Genomic DNA, 22,721 nt, shown 5'->3' on the forward strand with positions numbered 1-22,721 from the left:
GTACGAAGATCTGAACTTCATATCGGACGCCGATATGATTGCACGGGACAAACAAATTGCGAGTGAGCTCACTTTGATACCTTCAACGCCTCCAAATGCTCACACTCCCAAGCGCCATGGCCATGCATCTCGTCCATACGTAACATCATAAGCTGGTGAGCCCTCCACTACTGCTCCGTAGCAAGCACCATCTTCTCCCTCTCACTCCTCCTCTTCGTCTCCTTCTTCTTGCTATGCTTCCGCTCATTCTCCTCCTTCCTCTTGATGCTCTTCAGCTCCACCTGCTTGATCTCTCCTGCCTTCTTGACCTGCTTCGGCACATGCCTGTGTCTTGCGATTCGGCGAATCTCCGGCATGTGCTGATATCGCTGTTTCAGCGCATCGTCGTATTGCAGTTTCTGTCTTTCTCGTGCGGTTTTGATGTGAGATCTTGAGGCGGCGTTCGCGCGCCATAGCCGTACGTTGCCATCATCGGAACCGGAGAGGACGTATTGATTGTCGGGCGTCCAGCAGCAGGAGAAGACACGCTGCATTCTATTGGTGTGGTAGACGTCGCGGCTGTGTCCTTCATTACGCTTCCAAAGGCGGATGCTGCGGTCGTAGGAGGCGGAGACAAGCTCTTCGCCCGTCGGGCTGAATTCGACATCCATGACCGCGCTTACGTGGTCTTTGAGGATGTTGAGCGCACGACTGAGGTTGCGCATGTCGAACATGTAGATGTTGTGGTCTTCGTTGGCGATAGCGAGATTGAAAGCTTCCATGGGATTCCAGCTGATGGAGTTGGAGGCGAGAGTAAGGATGGATCGATGGAGAGGCGATGAAGTGCGAAGGTCGTAGAGAACGAGGGAGCGGTCGGTGGCGGTTGAGGCGAGGATGCTGGTTTCGGTCTGGTTGAAGGAGATGGCGTTGATGGTGTCAATGCTCGTTGGCCAGGATAGTGTTTGGGTCGGTGCGGATGCTGGACGGTTGATGTCGTAGATGGAGACAACCGAAGATGAGACAGCGAATGCTGGTTCGGTGCGATGTCGAGTGATGCTGGTGTATGCGTTCTGTCCCAGCCAGGTTGCAAGAGGTGCGCTGTTGGAGGCTGTGTTGTATGGATCGTATAGTTTGACAGTCTTGTCGCTTCCGCACGACAATAACTTGCGATCTTTCGTCCAGCACATCCCCCTGACCAGATTATCATGCGCCTGTGTGTGCCAAATCTCGTCGCGACTCGGCACGTCCCAGACCTTGAGCACTCCATCGCCGCTCCCGCTCGCAAATCGATCTAGTGACTCTGGATCTTTGGCGAGATTGTAGACACCATCCACATGTCCTCTTCCTAATTGTGCGACAAAGGGGGCAGCGAACATTCGCTCCAGCTTCGTAGCATTGAGGGCGCGGGTATACTCTCTTGCCCGTTCGAAAGGATGGAGGGCAGGATCGAGATTTCGAGGTTGGCGAGCAACATCGCTGCCGGGAGCTTGGTGTGAGCTCGTCGAGCGAGAGAGCGCCTTGATTTTCTATACCTTCATCAGCTAGGTGCTCGCGATTATGGCCAGACTGCTTACCATCGCGGCGCAACAAACATCCTGGAAAAATATGTAGTTCCAGTATTTCGTAGAAGTCGAGAACTTTTTGAAGATGGGCAAAAATAAGGTTTCGGCAGTGGCCGAGCAGAGCCGCACCTTATTTGGTAGAGGCAACTTGCACCGCGCAACCTGCCGCAAGCGCCTTCCGCTAAGAGTCTCGACATCTCCTCCCCAAGAAGCTCCATCAACATCACGATTCCTCAGTGCGATCATCTCCGGCCATCACAACACTTTCAGCTGCGAATATGGCAGTCTCGGACGATACGAAGCAGCTGGAAGAGGCGGAACGTGTGAAGAAAGAGTCGCCTGCCACGGCGGAGAAGATATACAAGGACATTCTCTCCAAATCACCCGGTCAGAGCGACAAACAGATTCGTGTCTTTGAGAATGCTCTTGTCGGGCTGGGAGAGTTGTTGCGAGACCAGAAGCGAGCACAAGACCTCACAAACTTAATAAATCAGACACGAGATGTGCTCACGAGCTTCGCGAGAGCGAAGACGGCGAAGTTGGGTGAGAGCTGGCCTACAAAAGCGATTGATTGAAGTCCATACTGATGATACTACAGTCCGCCAACTCCTCGACCTCCTCGCCGAGATCCCCAACACTCTCGACATCCAAATCTCCACCACACGCTCCTGCATCGACTGGGCCGTGAAACAACGGCAAGGCTTCCTCCGCCAGAACCTCGAAGTGCGCCTGGTAGCCCTCTACATGCAGAAGTCCTCCTACTACGACGCCCTCACCCTCATCAACAGCCTCCTCAAAGAACTCAAACGCCTCGATGACAAGCTGGTGCTGGTGGAAGTGCAGCTGCTCGAAAGCCGCGTCTACCACGCCCTCGGTAACGTCCCTAAGGGCCGCGCAGCCCTCAGCTCCGCCCGCACCTCCGCCGCCTCCGTCTACACGCCGCCCCTCCTGCAAGCCGGCCTCGACATGCAATCGGGCCAGCTGCACGCCGAAGACGGCGACTTCAACACCGCCTTCTCCTACTTCATCGAAGCGATGGAAGGCTACCACAGCCATGACGACGCGGTGAAAGCCACGTCGGCGCTGCAATACATGCTGCTGTGCAAAATCATGCTGAACCTGAAAGACGACGTCGACCAGTTGATGACGTCCAAGCAGGCGCTCAAATACGCCGGCAAGAACCTCGACGCCATGAAGGCCGTGGCGCGCGCACACTCCAACCGCAGCCTGGAGGAGTACGAGACTGCGCTGCACACGTTCAAATTCGAGCTGGGTAACGACCGCTTCATCGCCTCGCATCTGCGTCGCCTGTACGATAGCATGCTGGAGCAGAACCTGATCAAAGTCATCGAGCCCTTCTCGCGCGTGGAGATCAGTCACGTGGCGCAGATGGTGGGACTGGATGTGCAACAGGTGGAGCGGAAGCTGAGCCAGATGATTCTGGATCGCGTGATTATCGGCGTGCTGGATCAGGGTGCGGGCGTGTTGGTGGTGTTTGATGAGACGGAGAGAGACAAGGGGTATGATGCTGCGCTGGACACGATTGAGAAGCTGAACAGCGTGGTGGATGTGCTGTACGCCAATCAGGCGAGTTTGTTGGAGTAAGGTGGAAGAGGTGTGGTAGAGATGAGCATAGAGCACCGACAGTCAAGATAGTTCTTTGATGAGAAGGCAATTCAATGCGAATCTACAATGCTCTACTGTACGAGATTACCGGCGAGAACGCTTGAAACGCCAGTCCGCACGAGACGGAAAGCTCAAGCAACGCCACTCTTGATACTGTTCTTCAGCGCCTCGGGAATGCCGTCGCCAGCCGTCCCGTTCATCGCCTTGTGTTTCCCAGAAAACACCTGCGCTCCATCCACCAGCCTCCTCTCCGCGTTCGGCCTCGTGTTGACGAAGTCGGGGTAGTTGAACGTCAACTCCACCGCGCCATTGACAATATGGTCCGCCGCTTCGACACCCAGCATGAGCGAGTGATCCTGGTTGCCGACCTCATACTTCCAGCTGCCGAAACGGCCTCGAGACCAAATGTCCAACGCCTCGAGTTTGGGCAGCAATTGTTTGAGCACGCCGTCGCGCTCGAGGGTCGGGGTGGGGTAGCCGTGGTCGAAGGCGCGGTGGTAGGTGGAGACGATCTCGTCGTTGGGACGCAGCATCTCGGTGTTGATCAGGCCCTGGATGGAGTCGGCGAGGAGCGTGTCGCGGTTGATAGCCTTCATCGAGGATTCGGAGACTTCGAGCATGATGCTCCAGTACGGACCCTCTTTGGCTTCTGCGGAGGCGGATTTACTGCCGTCGGCGAGTTGGAGGGTGGGAAGCTTGGTGGAGGCTTGCGGTTGGTTGTTGGGCGAGTAATTGGAGAAGATGGTGGCGCGGTAGAAGGGGCAGTTGTCTTCGGGGAAGTAGAGCCAGCATTTGTCGCCGATGCGTTCGGGGCGCTCGCCGCGGACGCCGACGCCGATGACGTGCGTGGTGCTGTAGAAGAGGCCCTTGCTGAGTTTGATGAGCTCGGGGTCGCGGATGCACTCGGTGAGGTGGTCGAGAGCCATGGTGTTGATCATCTTTTTGTAGTTGACGGTGGTCCCGTCGCCGAGGAGTACCCGGTGGTTCTCGGCGTCAACAATCTGCACTCGGCCGTGCTCACCAAAGCGACATTTGTTCTTGGGAAGAGTCTTGGCGACCTGAATCCAGATGTTGCCGGTGCCTCCATGCGCAGGGAAGCGGAAGGTGGCATTGGGTCCCCAGTTGCCGGCCGTCTTTCCGAGAATGGCGTTGGAGGTGACGAGCTTGACGTTGGGAGCGGCCACACGTTCTCCCAGCCAGGCGCATTGCATCTGAAGTGTTTTATGTCAGTCGACTAATCAACATCCCAATAGCTCTTCTCACGTACCTTTGTCGTCGGCACAGCCCAGACTTTGTAGTTGTACGGCCGCATGAACACATTTGCCACGCCTTCGCCGTTGTTGCGAACGATCCAATCATCAAAGTCTTTGGGCTTGGTGTTGGAGACTCTTGCTTCTAACGCGGCATCGATCATGCCCTCGATGCACAGCGCCTGATCTTGCTTGGGGAGCATGGAGATGTTGTTCTGGAAGGGGTATGGTACCCAAAGGCCCTTGTATCGGACGTAGGAGATGCGCTGGTGCGAGTACCAGTCGGAGTCGTTAGGCAAGGCTTCGTCGATGATGTCGTCAAAGTATTTGTAGTGGGAGAAGATGACGTGGCCGCCGACATCGTAGAGCTGGAATGGTGCTGGTTAGAGCGCGGTTGGTTTGGAGGGTTGAGGGGAGACGTACGAAGCCTTCTGGGGTGACATCGGTCGAGGCGAGGCCGCCTGCGGTCTCGTTGGTGTCGACAATCATCCATGACGGGCCGTCCTTGGAGACGTTAGCTGTTGAATGAGACTGGACGGGAGCAGAGACTGACAATTTGATTGAGACGTTTTGCAGCGCCCAGGCCTGTAGGACCGGCGCCAATGACGAGCACGTCAATGTCTCTATGAATGATGTCAGGAATGGAAAGATGTTTATTCGCTGGCGGGATCTCTCTTACATCTCCTGTCCATTTGCTTTGCTGATCTGGCGGCGGTGAGCCATGTTGGCGGACATTGGCTGACAGAGGGGAGGCGTGGGGGAGGAGTGTGGAGGGCTGTGGAGTTGTCAAGGTCACAGAATGGATGGGGTGCAGTTCGATGTGCTCGAGGACAAATTGACACGCATGAAAGAATCAATGGCAAGACGGTTGCCTCCCAACTTTTCCCGCCAGGGTCTCACTAAAACCAAAAGCTTGTGCTGCGAAGCACGAACCCGACGGCTGTGACGTTGAAATGTCTTGAAACTTTATTGCGCGGCCCCCCGGTTCACCCTGACGCTAGCCGGATTGGGAAGAGTTGGAGCGCAACGTGCGCTCGCAGTGGCCGCTCACGTCAACGGACCGGGTTCAACCCTGAACTTTTCTCCCCTTCTCACCATTCGATTACGCTCTGCCGTGATCTCTTGACACGCAATCGCCCGACACCGCTCACTTACTCCGGTGACTTCCAAGTGTCAATCGCATCCCCTCATCCCACACAACAGTCGAGCCGAGCGCAGCAGCCGTTGCACGAACGTTGCTGCCTACCACCCCGCACATCCTGCATCCGCATTTCCCTCGATAGATTGCAAGATGTCGCATAAAGAGGAGGCCATTGAGATGCAGGAGAAGGGACATCCCATGGAGGACGATGAGCGATCAGACCCGGCCGAGCCCATTCTGCCGACCACAGAAAAGGCTCCCGAACCACCAAAGGCCGCGTTGCACCCTGCGGTATACGTTGCGTACGTCCTCCAAATGCCATCCGTCTCTGCGCATGCTGAGCTGACACTCTCCTCTCCAGAACATGGATCACACTCTCTTCCAGCACCATTCTGTTCAACAAATACATCCTTTCCACCGCTGGGTTTCACTACCGTAAGCAGAACAAAACACCTCACCCGATATGACATAATGAATGCCGTGGCTAACAGTCTGGCACCACAGCAATCGTCCTCACAGCATGGCATCTGACCTTTGCCACAATCATGACCCAGCTCATGGCACGCTTCACACACATGCTCGATTCGCGCAAGAAGGTGCCCATGAACGGCCACGTCTACCTCCGCAAAATCGTGCCCATTGGTCTGATGTTCTCGCTCTCCCTCATCTGCGGCAACCAAGCCTACCTCTACCTCTCCGTATCTTTCATTCAGATGCTTAAGGTGAGTGCCTTGGATCCTTTCACAGCAAGATAGTCGAGACTAACAACCTATGCAGGCCACCATGCCTGTTGTAACGCTCGTCACTGGCTGGATCTTTGGTGTTTCCCCGCCCTCCATGAAGACGCTCAGCAACGTGTCTTTCATCGTGTTGGGTGTGATCATCGCCTCCTTTGGTGAGATCAAGTTCGTCCTCATCGGCTTCCTCTTCCAGTGCGCCGGCATCATCTTCGAAGCCACTCGCCTCGTCATGGTGCAGCAGCTCTTGTCCGGCGCCGAATTCAAGATGGACCCGCTCGTCTCCCTCTACTACTTCGCCCCTGTGTGCGCCGTCATGAACACAGTCATCGCCCTCTTCGCTGAAGTGCCGCACCTGACACTCGCGGAGGTTTCGAACGTCGGCTACTCCGTCCTGCTTCTCAATGGAGTCGTGGCCTTCCTTCTCAACATCTCTGTTGTCTTCTTGGTGAGTCTTCTCATATCAAAAACTCAACTACTCGCCCCCCGCTAATCAACCCGCCAGATCGGCAAAACCTCCTCCCTCGTCATGACCCTCTGCGGCGTCCTCAAAGACATCCTCCTCGTCCTCGCCAGCATGCTCATCTTCCGCGACCCCGTGACGGGCCTGCAGGCCTTCGGCTACAGCATCGCCATCTGCGGCCTGCTCTACTACCGTCTCGGCGCCGACCACATGAAGGAGTACTTTGGGCACGCCAAGCGCGGCTGGGCCGACTACGGCGTGCGCCACCCCGTCTTGCGCAAGGTGACGGTGGGCTTGGTGGTGGTGTTTACCTTGCTCATGCTGCTTACTGCGGTGTCGTCGACGGGCGTGGTGCCGGATAGCGCGAACCCGGTGAAGTGGCTTACGCCCTTGTTGGGCAAGCTCGGTGTGTAGAAGTAATTTGGGGTTGTAAGATTGAGACGATGGAGGTGTGGAGAGGGGTTGTTTGGTGTTGGTGTCGTTTATTGCGCGGCGTTTCGTAGCTATTCTACTACAATTAGAGCTTGACACATATGATTTCATCCCATTACACGTTGAGGGGGATGTGGTGACAACGCTGAAATTCATGTAAACTCAGTGCATGCCTATCTATCATGACCGTTCCCTTTGCCGCTTTTGCCCTCACTTCACAAACTGCAGAAAACAACGGGTAGGATATCTAAAAGGATCGAACAGAATACTCGTCCCAGCTTCGATGCACATCACGATCAGAGAAGCCACCTCAGCAGCGAATGCAAAGGCCCCCTCACTTCTGCGCCTTCTTCTCGGCCTCCTGCTTCGTCTGCTCGGCCTGCTTCTTCGCCTCGCCCGCCTTCTCCTCGCCCTTCTTCTTCGCCTGCTCGCCCTTCTCCTGCGCCGCGCCGACAAACTTCTCGGCCGTCTCCTCGACGCGCTTCACCACGTCGGCGGCCGTCTGCTTGCCCTCTTCGTACTTGGGGCCGAGGAAGTCGGCGACGGCCTGGAAGAAGTCGGAGGCGAGCTTCAGCTCGGTGCTGATGATGGCGAGGATGAGGGTGCTGAAGCCTGCGCCGCGGTTCTTGTGGGAGGCGGTCTTGTTGTATTCATCTAGAGCCAATGGATTAGTTGAAGTCGGGAGATAATCGGGATGATCACGTTGGATGACATACCATTGTAGGTGGTCCACACGTAGTTCCTGCCGTCGTCCGCAATCTTCAAAGGCCAGAAGATGAGCGACTTGCTCTTGTCGACAATGGTGTTGGTGTCCTCCTTCACGATCGGGAAGCGGGAATCGATCTGGTCGAGGCCGGAAGCCGCGAGCTCGTCGGCCTTCTTGGCGTAGGGGGCGGCATAGTGCTTGGGGGTTTCGAGATAGGGCTCGACGGGTTTGGCGAAGCGGGTGTAGGCGCTGTCGGCCAGCTCGAGCGACTTCTTGCCGTAGGGGTTGGACTTGAAGGTGGAGATGCCGTCGGAGACGACGGGGTAGGAGGTGAGGTGGTCGATGAATTGGGAGTTGGTGGTGCCGTTGGTTTGCGGCATGGTCGAGTCGGAGGTTGCGTGAGGCATGGGGTGTGGTTGTGGGTGTTTTGGGGGGTTTGTTGAGGAGAAGGGTGGATTGGCTGGTTGGAGTGCTATCAGTTGCTGAAGATCAGGGAAAGAGCGGACGAGTCGATGATCTCCTACCTTTTTGTTTCTGTTTCAGAGATTGGACGTGTGAAGAATCGTGATAAAGAAGAAACAGAGCGGTTGTATACAAAAGAAGCCTGATGAATGTTGAGCTGCCGCGTCTCTCACTTTTTCCAACAACTGGAGCAGGGCGAGCAACACTTTGGCATGTGAAAGCATTATGTCATCCGTGGCACCGTGCGTGGCGTCAACGCGCCAGCTCCACTCTCAACCTCCTTCTCCTGCACGATGGCAGAAGCGATGGCGATCATTGGGTGCTCCTTGCCCGACGCCTCCCTGTCCGTATCTCGGCCCAGCATGCCGCGCAACCCTATCACCCAGCTATCACTGATTGCGGACGAGGTACCCGATCCCTTCAGCAGACCAACACGGCCGGCAGCCCAGTGATCGTCAGTTGAATGCCGTGCTGCACAGCCAATAAGCGACATTATGCCTGCTCCTCTCTCTGTGCCACGCCGGCAGCCCGCGTCTTATTTGAGACACATTCTGCTATGAATTCCCTGTTTTTTGCTCGCCCAAATTACGCAGGGGATTGTACCATCCGTCACCTTCATGTCCTCATCCCGCAGGGTGCTACAATGGTACCTGGCATGTGAAACTCACAGACCCTTGCAACTATCAACGGCTCTATGCCGAGCGCCAACCGAAGCTCAGCCCAACAGCAGATGTCACGAACTCGGGCAACTACCGCCGAACCCCCAAGCTCTCAGCCTCGTCTGGACGCTGCCTTGCTGTGTTGGAGAGGTATTTTGACATGTGAAACACCTCGGAGCCACACATTTTACCCTCAACGACATCTCCTCTGACAGCTGGTGCTCGTTACACAGCAGCAACCCTTCCCTAACCGCGTGTCTTGCCTTCCCATGACAGCCAACGCACGTCACCACATCTATATGCACTCTCAACCTGTTTTCTTATCTCTGCTCACGAATAAGTCGCCGGATTGGGGAGAGAAGACGCCACCTCACGAGATACCATTAAATACTTCTTACTGCAGTACCTGATCCTTGCCCACTGCATGAGCTCGCTGCTTGTCTCCTCTTATTTCTGCATCCTGTAGACCGCTGGTGAATCCTGGGTTGGATCCAACGAGGCTGCTCCTTCCGCAATCTCGCGCTGCCACCATCTGCAGCCGTCTCCTCTATCCAATCTCAGCCTTCTCTCTCAATCAATCTCAACCACCTCGCAGACCCCTCCTTTTCCACCTCCACTACCCCCGGCCGCCACCTCCACCGCTTTGGGAATCAAGCCCGCACACATTGCTTTCGCCCCCGCAGCCTCCGCCGACCCCCTTTCAACAGCGCGAAAGAAGACCTTGCAATCCCCAAAGAAGTCCAGCGCCTCCACGCGATCGCCCATCTCCACCCTCTCTTTCCCCACCAGTAGCACAAAGTCCTCCGTCGCCGTCGTGTTCTGATAGTAGTGCCACACCGTACGCACAGTCGTGAAGCGGTTTCCCTTCATCCACGTGAAGTGCTTTTCTTGGTTGAAGGTGCGCGACTTCACGCCGATGTGCAGGACTCCGATCCAGTAGCGGTGCGGGGCGAGGGGCAGGCGGGGGATCAGATCCTTTGCGCGGACATGGATGTCGCGGTAGAATTTGAGGACAGGGGAGAGCGATTTGACGGGATCTGGGGGACCGGGAGGCCCGAAGTTGGGCAGGTGAGATGCGGGAGGCGCGGCTTTGGAGGTGGTGGTCGTGTTGGGATGCTGGCTGGTCTTGCTGCTGGCCGCAGTCTTGAGTGGCTTCGCGGGCGGCGGCATGTCGTTCGGCTTTGTGGCTGACTTGGGCTTCAGACTGGTGCTGGGAAGCTTGCGGTCTGCTTCGTCTGCTGGCCCTTCATCCTCGCTCTCGTTACTGGAGGGCTCTGGGAAGGCACTCTCGAACAAATCTCGCTCGTCTTCGCCGTTCGCGACTTGTTCCCATTCCATTTCTTCGTCGCGGCTTGCCCCAGTTGTGAAGTTGTTCTCGAAGTCCGTATTTGTGCGGCGTGAGATTTCAGCTCCAATCTCACGAGCCATCATCTCTCCGTTCTCGTACGCTGCGACTTCTTCTTGTGCATCCACGAATGCGTCCTCCTCTTCGTCGCTGGAGTATGACCCCATCGACATGCCCTCGTAGACTAGAGCAGATCTGCCGTTGGCCATACCATGCGTGGGATAGTCGTTCATATTTGATCTGGAGAAGGACATAGGCTGATTCGAGAAGAGTGAATACCGGGGCGGTAGCCCTGGCTGCTGGAAGCTCGCCATTTGGGTGGTTGCTTCCGGCATCGCGTAATAAGCTTGTCCTTCCCCCTGCCACTCATAGCCCGAAGGTTGCATGTCCTGCATCGCCTGGTAGTGTGAAGGGTGCATTCCCTGCATGGTCTGGTAGCGTGCGGAAGTGAGGTAGGTTGACGTGGCGGGAAGTGGCGCATTTATCGAACTCTGCTGCTGATACTCGCAGTCGGTGCAGATTGGAGCGTATCGCGGATCGTATGGTATCAGCGTGGAGCAGCCCTCGCAGTTGGCCATCATGGAGCTTTGCCGCCCGCGGGGGAGGTTATTGTGGTTGTACTCCATGTTGACGGTTCGTGTTGAAAGCTCGTTAGATGTTGGAAGTTATTGTCGCTAGATGGTTTCAGAACACGCGAAAGTAAGAAGTAATAAGGTTCGGACCAAAACAAGGAGATGGACGAGGCACCAGGTGGTGAAGGTCAGAGAGGTGAATGAAACAACTGAATAGCGTGTGGCCAGGCGCGAAGTGAGGTAAAATTGAACGCGCACAAGTGACGTTGTGTCAAGTGAGCTTTTGCGGAAGTATAAAGTCGGCGTTGGGTGCGCTTCGTTTACTTCCCTCCCTCCTCAACTCAAACTTCCTCGACTTTCCTTCCACACCTCCACACCACAAGCAACTCACTCTTCCGATACTCCAAAACACCAAGCACATCGGGAGTCAAAATGGCAGAGAGCAAACTTCGTCCGTGGACCGACGCAGAGAAGGTAGGTGGATGCCGACTCGTCAATCTCACTTTACCCTCACTTACTGATTCGACAACACCAGGTCGGCTTCCTGTTCCAGATCATCGAGAAAGGCGGCCCCATCCCCTGGGATGAGCTCACTCTTCCCGAGGGTCGCACCAAGAAGGCCGTCCAAGTGATGATCGACAAGGAGAAGCAGAAAATCAAGAAGGCGCGTGCCCAAGAGGCGGGAGCTGAGGGGAGCGGTGGAGAGGCGAACGACAAGAGCCCTGTGAAGACCCCCGCGAAGAAGCCCAAAGCAACCAAGGTGAGTCTCACTGTTCAACCTCTGTTCTACCTTATGAAATCATTTCTGACCTGGTCCATGTCTGCAGCGCAAGGCGAACGATGACGCTGGGGCCACTCCGAAAAAGGCCAAGGGCAAGGCGGGCAAGGCGCAAGTCAAGGCGGGCGAAGACGAAGAGAGCGATGATGGCGAGCGCATCAAGGAGGAGGAAGAGTTGGACTTCGACTAGATGCATTCACCTTCGCGGGGAACATTGTTGTTCGAAGTAGCAATGACGAGGCATGGACGGGGGTGTGCTCACATGGTAGTGCGGCAATCATCGTAGCAAATGACTAATTGAAGCAACTAGCCAGCACGTTCAGCCTCATCAATCAGACTGATACTCACTTCGAATGAAGCACTCTGGAGATGGTCAGACAGAGTGAGGTCACAGACACGCGACCCGGCGCAAGTGGGCCGAGCCGGTGAACTCTAAATCTTTCTGGATCCGCCTCCGACGTCTCTCAAAATTTCCAAGGCCTTCCTTTCACTCGTCATCCCCAGGCGCCTTCTTGCTCCATCACAGCGCGCCTTACTTGTATTTGTCCCTTTCGTTCCTTCTCGCTTTCGTTAATTCCCCCTCATGTGCTCGGCTGGATGCGTTGGAGCCGACTAAAACCCATCGCCGGATGTCTCAGCCACCGCAGCAGCACAGTCGAATCGCAAACCTTCGCAAACGTTTCGGGCATCAATGTACTTTGTAGATTTGTTTCCGGTGGGCAAACATCTATAATAAGTAATAAAAGTCATCCACGCCTTGGCTTCCGCCGTCACAACAACCATCCAACCCTCCTCTCTCCTCCCTTCCTCGCCAGAACCTTTGCCATGGACCACCCGACTACGAAAAGAAAACAGCCGCCTCCCAATTCTGTCTCAGATCGCCCGGTGAAACAAGTTCGAAGACCTTCGCCTACAATGCCCATTGGAGACAGAGGGCCGCTACAAAATGGCATCTCTGCCTCCCAGAATGAGACCCCGAATGGATACGGTTCGCCGATGGAAGAAGATGAGGATGTTCAAAGCCTGATACACGCCGCAGCAACCGCAGATACCGCAGAGTGGCAAGCGACGATCGAGAAGGTGGTGCAAAATGTGGTCAGCATACACTTCTGTCAGACGTGCGCATTCGACACCGAGTCCGCTCTTTCGAGCGAGGCAACGGGGTTCGTGGTGGATGCAGAGAGAGGGTACATCTTGACCAACCGCCATGTCGTCGGCGCAGGTCCATTCTGGGGATACTGCATCTTCGACAACCATGAGGAATGCGACGTCTACCCCGTCTACCGGGATCCTGTGCACGACTTTGGCATTCTCCGATTCGATCCAAAGGCCATCAAATACCTGCCGTTGGGAGAGCTCACACTACGACCAGATCTGGCAAAGGTCGGCGCGGAGATCAGAGTGGTTGGCAACGACGCCGGGGAGAAGCTGAGCATTCTTTCGGGAGTCATTTCAAGATTGGACCGGAACGCGCCTGATTATGGCGAGGGCTACTGCGATTTCAACACAAACTACATCCAAGCTGCTGCAGCTGCTTCGGGAGGCTCATCTGGATCGCCCGTTGTCAACATTGATGGCTTTGCGGTCGCCCTCCAGGCGGGTGGTAGAGCGGACGGTGCAGCCACAGATTACTTCCTCCCCCTCGATCGACCACTACGCGCTCTACAACTCATCAAAGAAGGGAAGCACGTCGACCGAGGCACGATACAAACGCAATGGATGATCAAAGCCTTCGATGAGTGTCGGAGATTAGGTCTCAGCTCGGAGTGGGAGGCCAAAATTCGAGCAGAGTTCCCAAAAGAGACTGGCATGCTCGTCGCAGAGTGCGTCCTACCCAAAGGCCCAGCGCACGAGAAGTTGGAGGAGGGAGACGTGCTGGTCCAAGTCAACGGCGAGCTACTCACGCAATTCGTCCGTCTTGACTCAATCCTAGACAGCAGCGTCGGCGGCAAAGTCAACCTCCTCGTCCAGCGAGGTGGCCAGAATATGGAGGTGGAGCTCGACGTTGGAGACCTCCATCAAATCACACCTGGTCGCTTCGTCTCGGTAGCAGGTGCCTCCTTCCACGATCTCTCATACCAACAAGCACGTCTCTATGCCGTCCCTCTGAAGGGCAGCGGCGTCTACTGCTGCGAAGCTTCTGGGTCATTCCGATTCGAAGGCTCTGAATCCGGCTGGCTAGTGCAGACCATCGACAACAAGCCCACGCCCGATCTCGACACATTCATTGAAGTGATGAAGGCAATACCGGACCGGAGCAGAGTGGTGGTGACGTACAAGCATCTTCGAGACATGCACACCCTCAACACCAGCATCATGTTGGTCGATCGGCATTGGCACAAACACATGCGCATGGCCACGCGAAACGACAAGACAGGGCTATGGGACTTTGAGGACCTCGCAGAGCCTGTGTCACCGACGACGCCAGTTCCCCGCAAGGCCAACTTCATTCAAATGGAGGGGTCTCAATACCCCGCAGCCGTCGACATTGTGCGCTCCTTTGTGAGAGTCAGTACGAGCATACCGCTGAAGCTTGATGGCTTTCCACGGGCTCGCAAGATTGGTTTTGGGCTTGTCATCGATGCCGACAAAGGTCTGGTGGTTGTGTCCAGAGCGATTGTTCCCTTTGACCTTTGCGATATCTCCATTACCATCGCCGATTCGATCATCGTGGATGCCAAGATTGTGTTTCTGCATCCGTTGCAGAACTATGCCATCCTGCAATACGACACCTCGCTCGTGCAGGCGCCGGTCAAGACTGCAAAGCTCTCGACTCGTTCGATCAAGCAAGGAGAGCAAACAATCTTCTTTGGCTACAATCAGAACCTGAGACCGGTTGTTGCGAAGACGGCGGTGACGGATATCACGACTGTTGCCATTCCCGCAAGCGCCCAAACGCCTCGATACCGCGCGGTGAATCTCGATGCCATTACTGTGGACTCTGGCCTGAGTGGGCAGTGCGGTAGCGGTGTTCTTGTCGCCGAAGATGGGACTGTACAAGCCTTGTGGCTGACCTACCTCGGCGAACGCAACGGACACAGCGGCAAAGACGTGGAATACCACTTGGGCTTTGCAACCCCCGCGCTTCTGCCAGTCATTGAGGAAATCAAGAGCGGAGGCAAACCAGACCTGCGCATTCTGAACTTGGAAATGCAGACAGTCCAGATGAGCCAGTCCCGCATCATGGGCGTTAGCGAGGAGTGGATCGACCGCGTGGAAAAGGAAGACCCGGAACGCCACCAGCTCTTCATGGTACGCAAGGTCGATGCCGGCAACATCGGCGGCCTCACCGAAGGCGACATCATCCTCACCCTCAATGACCGTCTGATCACGCGCGTGGACGACCTGGACGTCATGTACAACAACGAGACCCTCTCGGCCGTCGTCATTCGCAAGCAAGAGCAGCTCGCCCTTACCGTCCCTACAGTCCCCACCTCCGAACTCGAAACAAACCACGTCGTCGTCTTCTGCGGCGCCGTCCTGCACCGCCCGCACCACGCCGTGCGCCAGCAAATCTCCAAAGTGCACTCCGACATTTACGTGTCGGCGCGCATGCGCGGCAGTCCTGCCAACATGTACGGCCTCGGGCTGACAAACTTCATCATGGCGGTGAATGGGGTGCCGACGACGGACTTGCCGTCGTTTGTGCGGGAGACGGCCAAGATTCCGGACAACACGTATTTCCGGTTGAAGGTGATGACGTTTGATAACATGCCTTGGGTGGCGACGATGAAGAAGAATGAGCACTACTTCCCCACGGTGGAGTTTATCAAGGACCCGTCGGTGCGGGAGGGGTGGAGGAGGATCACGTATGAGGGTGGAGAGGTGAAGAGGGGTGAGGGAGAGGTGATGGCTGGTGCGGAGGCTGCGCCGCCGGAGGAGATGGTGGAGTGATTGATTGCGTGTGCACAAGCCCTATTCATGAGGGTACATGTAGTATAGTGTACACAGCGAATGATTTTGTGATCATTCCGTGAAGCATCCTGCGTGCATTGCACTTCTTCGTCCTTGCTTGTGGCGGATCCTCGGCTCTGCGAGGAGAAATGTAGACTGCCCTGATCCGTGTCTCCCCTCTCTCACGGCTATGGCATTTTACTTCGAAAAGCATCACGCTTCAAGGTGCTTCAATCAGAGGCTGCGACCTTTGGTAGAGAGCAAAGGCCTGGCGCACGATCTCTCAGTGCTCTCTGGACGTGCTTCATCCCGGATGGATTCGCCGACCGTTCTGCTGTCCTGGCAGTTATGTCCATCTCGCCTCTTTCAATCCAGCTTGTCAAGGTGTTCCAGCCGCGTAAGCACCACCTGCTTCGAAGTCTCCTGTATCTCGCCTGCGAGAAAGACCTCATCCAGAATCGCGTACACCTTGTAGAAATTAAACACCAAGTCCAACTCACACACATTCCCAAAGAACTGATCGAGCACCTCGACGAAAAAGTGTATTGCCTCCAAATATGCCAGCTCGTTGTCGTTGGCGTCGACGCATGCGCAGAAGAAGAGCCCGGCGTACCGCCGGTAGACGATCTTGCTGCTGCCCCGGAACTCGACGAAGTTGGATTGGTGTTTTTGGTCGCGTGGGGCGACGAGGCGGTGGATTTCGCCTTTCAGCTTGATCTTCTCGTCGTCGTTGTACGCGCCGTACCATTTTGCTAGGCGGGTCTTGCCTCTGGGTGGGTGTGAGTGAGGGGAGAGGGAGAGGGGTCGGAGAGGGGCGGTGCTTACTGCCGGTTTTGGATGAGAATGAAGGAGATGGCCATTGTTGGCAAGGAGGGCTGGGAGTGGCGACTATCGCGGTGTGTGCTCGAGGTGGTGCGGACGCGTGATTTTACATTGTCTGGTGTTGCGAATGCGATGTGGAAGGGATCGGGGTGAGGTTGAAGTCCTCAAGCTGTCGCACGCCGACCTCCTTACGTAAGCACACTGGTGCGCGCAGCCTTCCCTAAACGCTGCCAGAACATGAACGCGAGATACGATGCAGATATCTCCGACATGAAGCAGTTGCTCGTCATACCAATCACCATTACCCCTCGGTGCGGACTGGTCTTGCGCCCGGCGACATCATCATGGCCTCTCGAATCACCCTCTCGCTCTGGCCGACCAGCCTCGATTGTGTTCGCTGGTCTCAAGACAATCTCATTGCAGTTGGCGGCGGAGAGCACATTGCCATCCTCAGCCCGGATCTCAAAGAGTACGGTTGGCAATACTGTACATTTCGAGCCAACGAATTTACTGCCGCTGAGATCGCCCTGGCCGATCCGTTGAGTTCCAGCAACTTCTCTCCAGGCGAGGAGATCTCTATGCGTCATGTCCATGCGCTTTCGTGGTCTCCGCCTGGCCTCTTGAGATTTGGACGCTGTGGCCTGGCCGTTCTAAGTACGAATCACGTGCTTTCTCTGTGGGGTTGTCAAGGTCGGCCCAATGTTGAGACGAACTGGACACGGAGGCTCATTGTCAACCACACTCTACGAGCGTTCTACTCTGCCCGCGATCAAGATCGTCTCGAGTCCGAAAGTCAACGAGCGGAGCGCATTCAGGTCGCACAGCGGGTTCGCGCGTTTGCGTGGGCTGCGGCGACTCAGGACCAGAGTAGTAGACCTGTGGGATCGGCCCCACATGCCCAACATTACCTACTCGCCGTGTCGACAGAGGCAGGCGATATCTTGATCCTGCTTGTACGATCGCCCTACAATATCGTGTTTCCCCATCACAAAGACTGGGATGTACAAGTTCTCGGAACGGTCCACCTGCGTGAAACAGATTCTCAACCTCTGCAGAACGGACACACCGAGGAGGCTCTCCGAGGTACTGCTGATTATCTGGCGTGGGGTACATGGACACAAGACGCAAATGGACACACACAGACCGCACCTTTGGCTTACATTGTCAATGGTCAACTATACTGTATCAGCATACTCCTGGACACCTCGTCTGGTGCGCCACAAGCAAGCATCAAACGACATTCCAATGGCCTGCCTCTGCTGGACTCAGAAGTCAGCATGAGAGGCGTACTTGGGTTCGTACCAGATACCGACATGCTGGTGGCATTTGCCACAGACCGAGTCTTCTGCATCGACGTTTCCCGGAAAAATGAACACCCCGACGGCATGACTTCGCACGAACTTGACGACCAGTGGGACGAGATATCTGGCTTGGCCTTCACTCAACCAACGAAAGGTTCGACAAAGGTCCATATTGCCACGCACTTGTCGAGTGCTTCGGCGATCACAGCCATGCTCGCCCTGCCTTTCCAAGACCACTCTGACCGTGTTCTTCCCGCGTGGCAGGACGAGGTGAACGAGACCAGGAGAGTCTTTGGCGCACGACACAGCATCGGTCTCTTTGTCGCGGAACGAGTATGGGGAATTGCGAATTCTCCCATGAAAGACCACACCATCACCGCAGTGACCATGGTACCGTCGGATTCCGTGGCCTACCTAACAGCCACGGAACAAAAGACGGTTCTCACAATCAGCCGTGAGGTCGGACTAGATCAGGGCGACGTCGTACAGTCATATTTGCGGCTGAAGCGCTCTGCACCTGTGACATCAGAGACGATACTGTTCAGTCTACAAAGAGAGGCTGAGTTTGACTCGGATCGGGAAGGCATCGATCTGGCCATTGAAGTGGCAAAGGAGATGCTGACAGCGACCAACGGCCACTCAATTCCTACTCCTTCTGGTGACAGCATCGGGAGCGCTGTTCGCTATATTCGGCATACTCTTTTCATGGAGCCCGATGTCAAATGGGCAAGGCTTGAGTTGCTGATCAGCATCGCTTATAACGAGCCTACCTATGCTGGCTCGATTACTGAGGTCGTCTTTACGAGAGCGGTCGATACGGTCCTCAGCTTGCCCGACCAGTTCAGGACTGGGGGTCCCTTGAGCAAGAAAATCCTTCGTGCCTACACTGACATCAGTCAAAAGATGCTGGCTCAGGCGGACACGTCGAATGGAGCGGCTGCAGAAGAGTTCGAAGAGACGTGTGAGATCTGCAACGACACGATCACCCTGGAAAGCGTTCGATGGGCTCGATGTCGGAGTGGTCATCAGTTCTCGCGATGTGCGCTCACATTCATAGCGATTCAACGACCTGGAATCTCAAAGCAGTGTACGATCTGCGGGACACAGTATCTGAACGAGTGGAGTCTGCCGGAGCTGGGAGATCCAAGCAATCAGGGTGAAGTTGTGACGATGGATGAAGGCCAAGAAGAAGAGGACCCAGCAGCGAGTCTACCCGCAGCACCTGAACCACAGAGGGATCAGGCTGAGCCAATTGAATCTCTGGCTCGTATTATCTTTGCAGCTGTCGACAATTGTGTCCTTTGTGGAGGTGGGTTCGTGGCGTGAGGCTCACATGCCGTGCAACGTGGAGAAGTGGTGCTCAATTTCGCTGGAATGTGAATGCGAATTTGTTGTGACGACCAAAGCCAAACCCCAAGCCGTCATAGACTCTACACATTGTTCACGAGGAACGGCGACGCTGGTTCACAGCTACAATAGACTGGCTGGATGCGACATACCCTTCATCCTCCTTGACCGGCAATTTCGATGGAACACTATCTCCAGACCGACGCCGAGGAGATTCGCCTGTCCAATTCTCCTCGAAGATCGCCCCAGGTTACCCACGCCTTGACGAGTCCAATCACAAGCGTTCACCCTTTAATGCAACAGATGGACTCGATGCATGGTCAAATGGACCTGGGACTGCGAAACACCGACTACTTCGACGACGAGACATCTGATGAAGGCTCGCCGAGAGCGCCGACGAACTACGAAGGGGTGATGAACGACGGCTTGCTCGAAGGGAGAAGCATCTCCCGCAAAAAGCGATTTTCAGACCTTACGAATGAGCCTGTTGCTTCGCAGTGTGAGGGAAAGGGTGCACTGCGACCAAGTAGCGATGGATATCAGCGATTGACACCTACTATCCCGCTGGAAGACAATCGCTTCACAGCGCGGACACCAAGCAGCTCTTTGATCGGGTCGGTGGATGAGCTTCTTCCTGGCCCGAGGAGTAGTCCACCAAGCATGCCTCAGCGCCCTCACCAGGTCAGCAACAGAGGATTCAGAACATCTGAACGCATAGAGCCAACTCCAGATCGAGCCTCAAGGCTGGATCCCACTCTCAGTGCTTACGCCATTGCACACGACATCACGCTGCAGGCTCTGATGCGAGACGAATTCGCACTTGACAAGCAGTCTTTCCCACTCGCACCTCTTCAGATCCGGGATCGTTCGTCCTTACCGCCTGCCTCTCTTCGCTTGGACAGTGATCCTCGAAGTCCGCGAGATCGTCACATCTCTTCGCCACCCGAGACGAAAAAAGTTCACCTGATTCCGCCGCCAATAGACACATCCGCGCCTCGACGATCTCTTCCTGCAAACTTGGTCCGCACTCCTTTTCCATTCAGCCCAGAACATGCACATCCTCGATCGACCGGGCTTGATGCCGTTCACGGCTCCGTCAGTGCAACACTCTCCAATCCAGAAAGCACACTCACTCTCAGCATCCGCCAAAGCAACAAGAACAGCCGACGCAGGGTGACGACCCTCACCATCCCCGCAACGAATGATTTCCGGGCCTTACGATCTAACAGCACAAAGGAACAGCACTTCAGAGCTCTGGAATTCGACGACGCCGCACTCTTCAAAAGCCTGCGGAAATCTTACCTTCAGCTCGCCGGAGCATGGGCCGTCTTCTCTGCACGCTCCCTTCGTCGGATCATCGTGGAGGGGAACGCAATGAAAGAGATTGACCGCAACTACTGGATCCATCGACCTCAAAGCCCACGTCTGCGCGCCTCGAAAGATCTCCTGGATACCTTTGGTGAGGAGCGCATTATGCAGTACTACCGCAAGGCATCCCTCGGGAGATCAAGATATGCTTTTGTGCAATGGGCGCATCGACTCGCTGCTGCGCCCCCCGCAACTCGCTCCAACTCCCAACCAAAGGAAGATGAAGCCTTGGCGGAAGTCGAACAAGAGCATTCCGAAGGCTTGGAATTCGTGGTGTCGTGGTCTGTCACTCGCATCTCGCTTGCGCTTCTCCTGGTCATCATTGTCAGCGTGGCCGCGGCACTGTTGTGGATCTTCCTCGGCCGCAATAGTACTCCTGCCGGGTCTGTGGGTCATGGTGGTTTCCGGGATGCGGGGGACCGGGTGACTGCTGGTGTGGTGATGGGCATCTGCTTGCTGTTGCTTGGGCTGAGTGGGATTGGTGGGTGGTTGGGGGTGAGTTGGCTCGTCATGTAAGGGGTTGAGAGGAGTGCATCTAGACAATATGCCTAGAGTTACTACGGCAATGACCTCGCACGAGGACGTGGACTCTATACCTTACCGCGTGTCCACTTACTCGACCTCAGTCCCCATATTCTTCAGCAGTGCTCCCTGCACCTTCTTATCAATGTTTACAATCCACACTCGCGTCTCATTTAAAAGCAGCAGCTCGCCTTTCCTCGCAAAGCAGAAGTTCGCCACGCCGCCGGGTATAACGACCTTCCCGAGCAATTTTGCACCGGGACTCCAAACATTGACACCATCTCCGCATCCCGAATAAACGTTCCCTTCTAAATCGCATTTGATGCCGTCGGGTGCGCCGAAACTTGCCATTGCAAAGACTCGGCGGTTGGCGAGGAAGTGAGAGCCGTGTCGAGCTATTACGTCGAAGGCGTAGATCGTGGAGACGCGGGAGAGGTCTGTGGTGCCGTCGCCGTGGATGTAGTCGGTGTCTATAGACTCAATTAGTTGAGATTGACGGGCAGAAGATCGAGGCATTGCGTACCGGTAATGTACATGGTTTGCTCGTCGGGACTGAAGCAGAGGCCGTTGGGTCGATTGAACCCGTCGGCTACGACTCGGATGTCGCCTGTGCTTTCTGAGAAGCGGTATACTTGGCATGGCAAAGCAGGTCGTTCTCTGAAACCTTGCTCGTGCCCGTATAGCTGCGAATGTTAGCTGCTATTCGAGAATCGATTGATTGGCTTGTTCCTTACAGGATCCGTCTGAACGCGTTCGATTGGATTAGCAGATGTGATGAGCAACGAACGGTTGATGCTGCAGACTCACAAACCATAATGAACCATCCGAGTGCACGACAACATCGTTCACGCTGTTGAATAATCGACTGTGGAACCCGTCGATCAATGGCTTCGTCTGATACGGCGGATGTACCTCCATATGGACGAGCCCACCAGGTCTCGTCTTCGAGCCTTGGTCACAGAAGACGACGCCTTCCTTGTAATTGATACCGCCGTTGCCCATGACCACATCTGTGTCTATAATGTCGTATTCCCAGGTGCCATTGGATCTCGTTAACTTGCCCACGAGGATTGTCTGCTCCGAACTGTTCTTCGGAACGAATCGATTACTCGTAATGTAGAAGGCATCTTGTTGAGGAAGATACACCCCGGCCTCGTGAAATAGAGGGAATTCGTTCTCTAGGGCGAGTTCAATTGAAGGGTTACTCCCAAGGATGTTGGCGAATGCCTCGTCGTAAAGCGCGAAGTAAGGCTGGTTTGCATGCGCTTGCAACGACGAGCTCGCACATTGTGTGCGTTCCGCATACGATACGCGATGGATCCTCGATCTCACACTCATTGTTGGCTGCCTGGATCGCCCATGCAGCGTCGGGAGGCTTAAGCATGAATGACGTTTCGATCTTTCAAATCAATACATCGACTCCAGTTAAGTTGTCAAAAGCCGCCAGATCCCGACGCCTAGATCTCGTGTTAGCCTAATCCAGCAGGTGTACAGTCCTCTGCCTGCAGTTACCGATGCCCTTCATGACCAACCACCCATTTCATGCTCCTTTCTTCATCTCAGTGTTGGATTTCAAACGCCGACGCAGGAGGCCCAAGAGGGAAATAGAAAGACGGGGTGCATGACGGAGGACGTGGAGTTGCGGAGAAACCATGCGGAGTGTGTTCGTAACGTAAGTTACTTTAACTAACCCTTCCCGGTCGCGCCTGCCTCCTCTAATTCTCTCGACTCACGTGCTCCGTCGACCGCATCTGG

The 22,721-nt window shown here is 55.4% G+C and overlaps 11 protein-coding genes across 11 annotated transcripts; 5 read left to right on the plus strand and 6 right to left on the minus strand.

Moving 5' to 3' along the window:
* Nucleotides 1-167: 167 nt before the first annotated feature.
* Nucleotides 168-1,587, minus strand: BDY17DRAFT_274160 (WD40-repeat-containing domain protein; the record flags this gene model as incomplete). The annotated part of the gene is made up of 2 exons (XM_033731976.1): nt 1,554-1,587; nt 168-1,505 (listed from the first exon to the last, which is right to left on the minus strand). Exons 1-2 carry the CDS (start codon nt 1,554-1,556, stop codon nt 168-170), a joined length of 1,341 nt encoding a protein of 446 aa, XP_033593942.1. The 5' UTR covers nt 1,557-1,587.
* Nucleotides 1,588-1,721: 134 nt separating this feature from the next.
* BDY17DRAFT_259575 (PCI domain-containing protein) lies at nt 1,722-3,219 on the plus strand. Its single transcript, XM_033731830.1, has 2 exons — nt 1,722-2,084; nt 2,140-3,219. The coding sequence occupies exons 1-2, from the start codon at nt 1,820-1,822 to the stop codon at nt 3,144-3,146; spliced, it is 1,272 nt and encodes a 423-aa protein (XP_033593943.1). The 5' UTR covers nt 1,722-1,819; the 3' UTR covers nt 3,147-3,219.
* A 2-nt stretch (nt 3,220-3,221) lies between these two features.
* BDY17DRAFT_259576 (uncharacterized protein) lies at nt 3,222-5,353 on the minus strand. The gene is made up of 5 exons (XM_033731831.1): nt 5,097-5,353; nt 4,971-5,040; nt 4,841-4,921; nt 4,435-4,785; nt 3,222-4,378 (listed from the first exon to the last, which is right to left on the minus strand). Exons 1-5 carry the CDS (start codon nt 5,150-5,152, stop codon nt 3,299-3,301), a joined length of 1,638 nt encoding a protein of 545 aa, XP_033593944.1. The 5' UTR covers nt 5,153-5,353; the 3' UTR covers nt 3,222-3,298.
* Nucleotides 5,354-5,708: 355 nt separating this feature from the next.
* BDY17DRAFT_314473 (triose-phosphate transporter family-domain-containing protein) lies at nt 5,709-7,172 on the plus strand (the record flags this gene model as incomplete). The annotated part of the gene is made up of 5 exons (XM_033735821.1): nt 5,709-5,860; nt 5,920-5,993; nt 6,063-6,280; nt 6,336-6,743; nt 6,801-7,172. 5 exons carry the CDS (start codon nt 5,709-5,711, stop codon nt 7,170-7,172), a joined length of 1,224 nt encoding a protein of 407 aa, XP_033593945.1.
* A 352-nt stretch (nt 7,173-7,524) lies between these two features.
* On the minus strand, nt 7,525-8,276 carry BDY17DRAFT_319924 (uncharacterized protein; the record flags this gene model as incomplete). The annotated part of the gene is made up of 2 exons (XM_033736357.1): nt 7,525-7,844; nt 7,907-8,276. The coding sequence occupies 2 exons, from the start codon at nt 8,274-8,276 to the stop codon at nt 7,525-7,527; spliced, it is 690 nt and encodes a 229-aa protein (XP_033593946.1).
* A 1,311-nt stretch (nt 8,277-9,587) lies between these two features.
* BDY17DRAFT_319925 (uncharacterized protein) lies at nt 9,588-10,988 on the minus strand (the record flags this gene model as incomplete). The annotated part of the gene is made up of 1 exon (XM_033736358.1): nt 9,588-10,988. One exon carries the CDS (start codon nt 10,986-10,988, stop codon nt 9,588-9,590), a length of 1,401 nt encoding a protein of 466 aa, XP_033593947.1.
* Nucleotides 10,989-12,537: 1,549 nt separating this feature from the next.
* Nucleotides 12,538-15,606, plus strand: BDY17DRAFT_306767 (Peptidase, trypsin-like protein; the record flags this gene model as incomplete). Its single annotated transcript, XM_033735056.1, has 1 exon — nt 12,538-15,606. The coding sequence occupies one exon, from the start codon at nt 12,538-12,540 to the stop codon at nt 15,604-15,606; it is 3,069 nt and encodes a 1,022-aa protein (XP_033593948.1).
* A 366-nt stretch (nt 15,607-15,972) lies between these two features.
* Nucleotides 15,973-16,466, minus strand: BDY17DRAFT_243435 (clathrin coat assembly protein ap17; the record flags this gene model as incomplete). Its single annotated transcript, XM_033730433.1, has 2 exons — nt 15,973-16,375; nt 16,432-16,466. 2 exons carry the CDS (start codon nt 16,464-16,466, stop codon nt 15,973-15,975), a joined length of 438 nt encoding a protein of 145 aa, XP_033593949.1.
* Nucleotides 16,467-16,686: 220 nt separating this feature from the next.
* Nucleotides 16,687-19,155, plus strand: BDY17DRAFT_10275 (transcription factor IIIC subunit delta N-term-domain-containing protein). The gene has a single exon (XM_033729134.1). It carries the CDS (start codon nt 16,773-16,775, stop codon nt 19,053-19,055), a length of 2,283 nt encoding a protein of 760 aa, XP_033593950.1. The 5' UTR covers nt 16,687-16,772; the 3' UTR covers nt 19,056-19,155.
* A 101-nt stretch (nt 19,156-19,256) lies between these two features.
* Nucleotides 19,257-20,960, plus strand: BDY17DRAFT_306769 (uncharacterized protein; the record flags this gene model as incomplete). The annotated part of the gene is made up of 1 exon (XM_033735057.1): nt 19,257-20,960. One exon carries the CDS (start codon nt 19,257-19,259, stop codon nt 20,958-20,960), a length of 1,704 nt encoding a protein of 567 aa, XP_033593951.1.
* Nucleotides 20,961-21,004: 44 nt separating this feature from the next.
* Nucleotides 21,005-22,631, minus strand: BDY17DRAFT_288866 (uncharacterized protein). The gene is made up of 4 exons (XM_033732261.1): nt 21,774-22,631; nt 21,701-21,709; nt 21,490-21,649; nt 21,005-21,436 (listed from the first exon to the last, which is right to left on the minus strand). Exons 1-4 carry the CDS (start codon nt 22,302-22,304, stop codon nt 21,057-21,059), a joined length of 1,080 nt encoding a protein of 359 aa, XP_033593952.1. The 5' UTR covers nt 22,305-22,631; the 3' UTR covers nt 21,005-21,056.
* Nucleotides 22,632-22,721: the final 90 nt, after the last annotated feature.

This window comes from Neohortaea acidophila (assembly GCF_010093505.1).
Source record: "Neohortaea acidophila strain CBS 113389 unplaced genomic scaffold BDY17scaffold_1, whole genome shotgun sequence".
NCBI classification, from domain to species: Eukaryota; Fungi; Ascomycota; class Dothideomycetes; order Mycosphaerellales; family Teratosphaeriaceae; genus Neohortaea; species Neohortaea acidophila.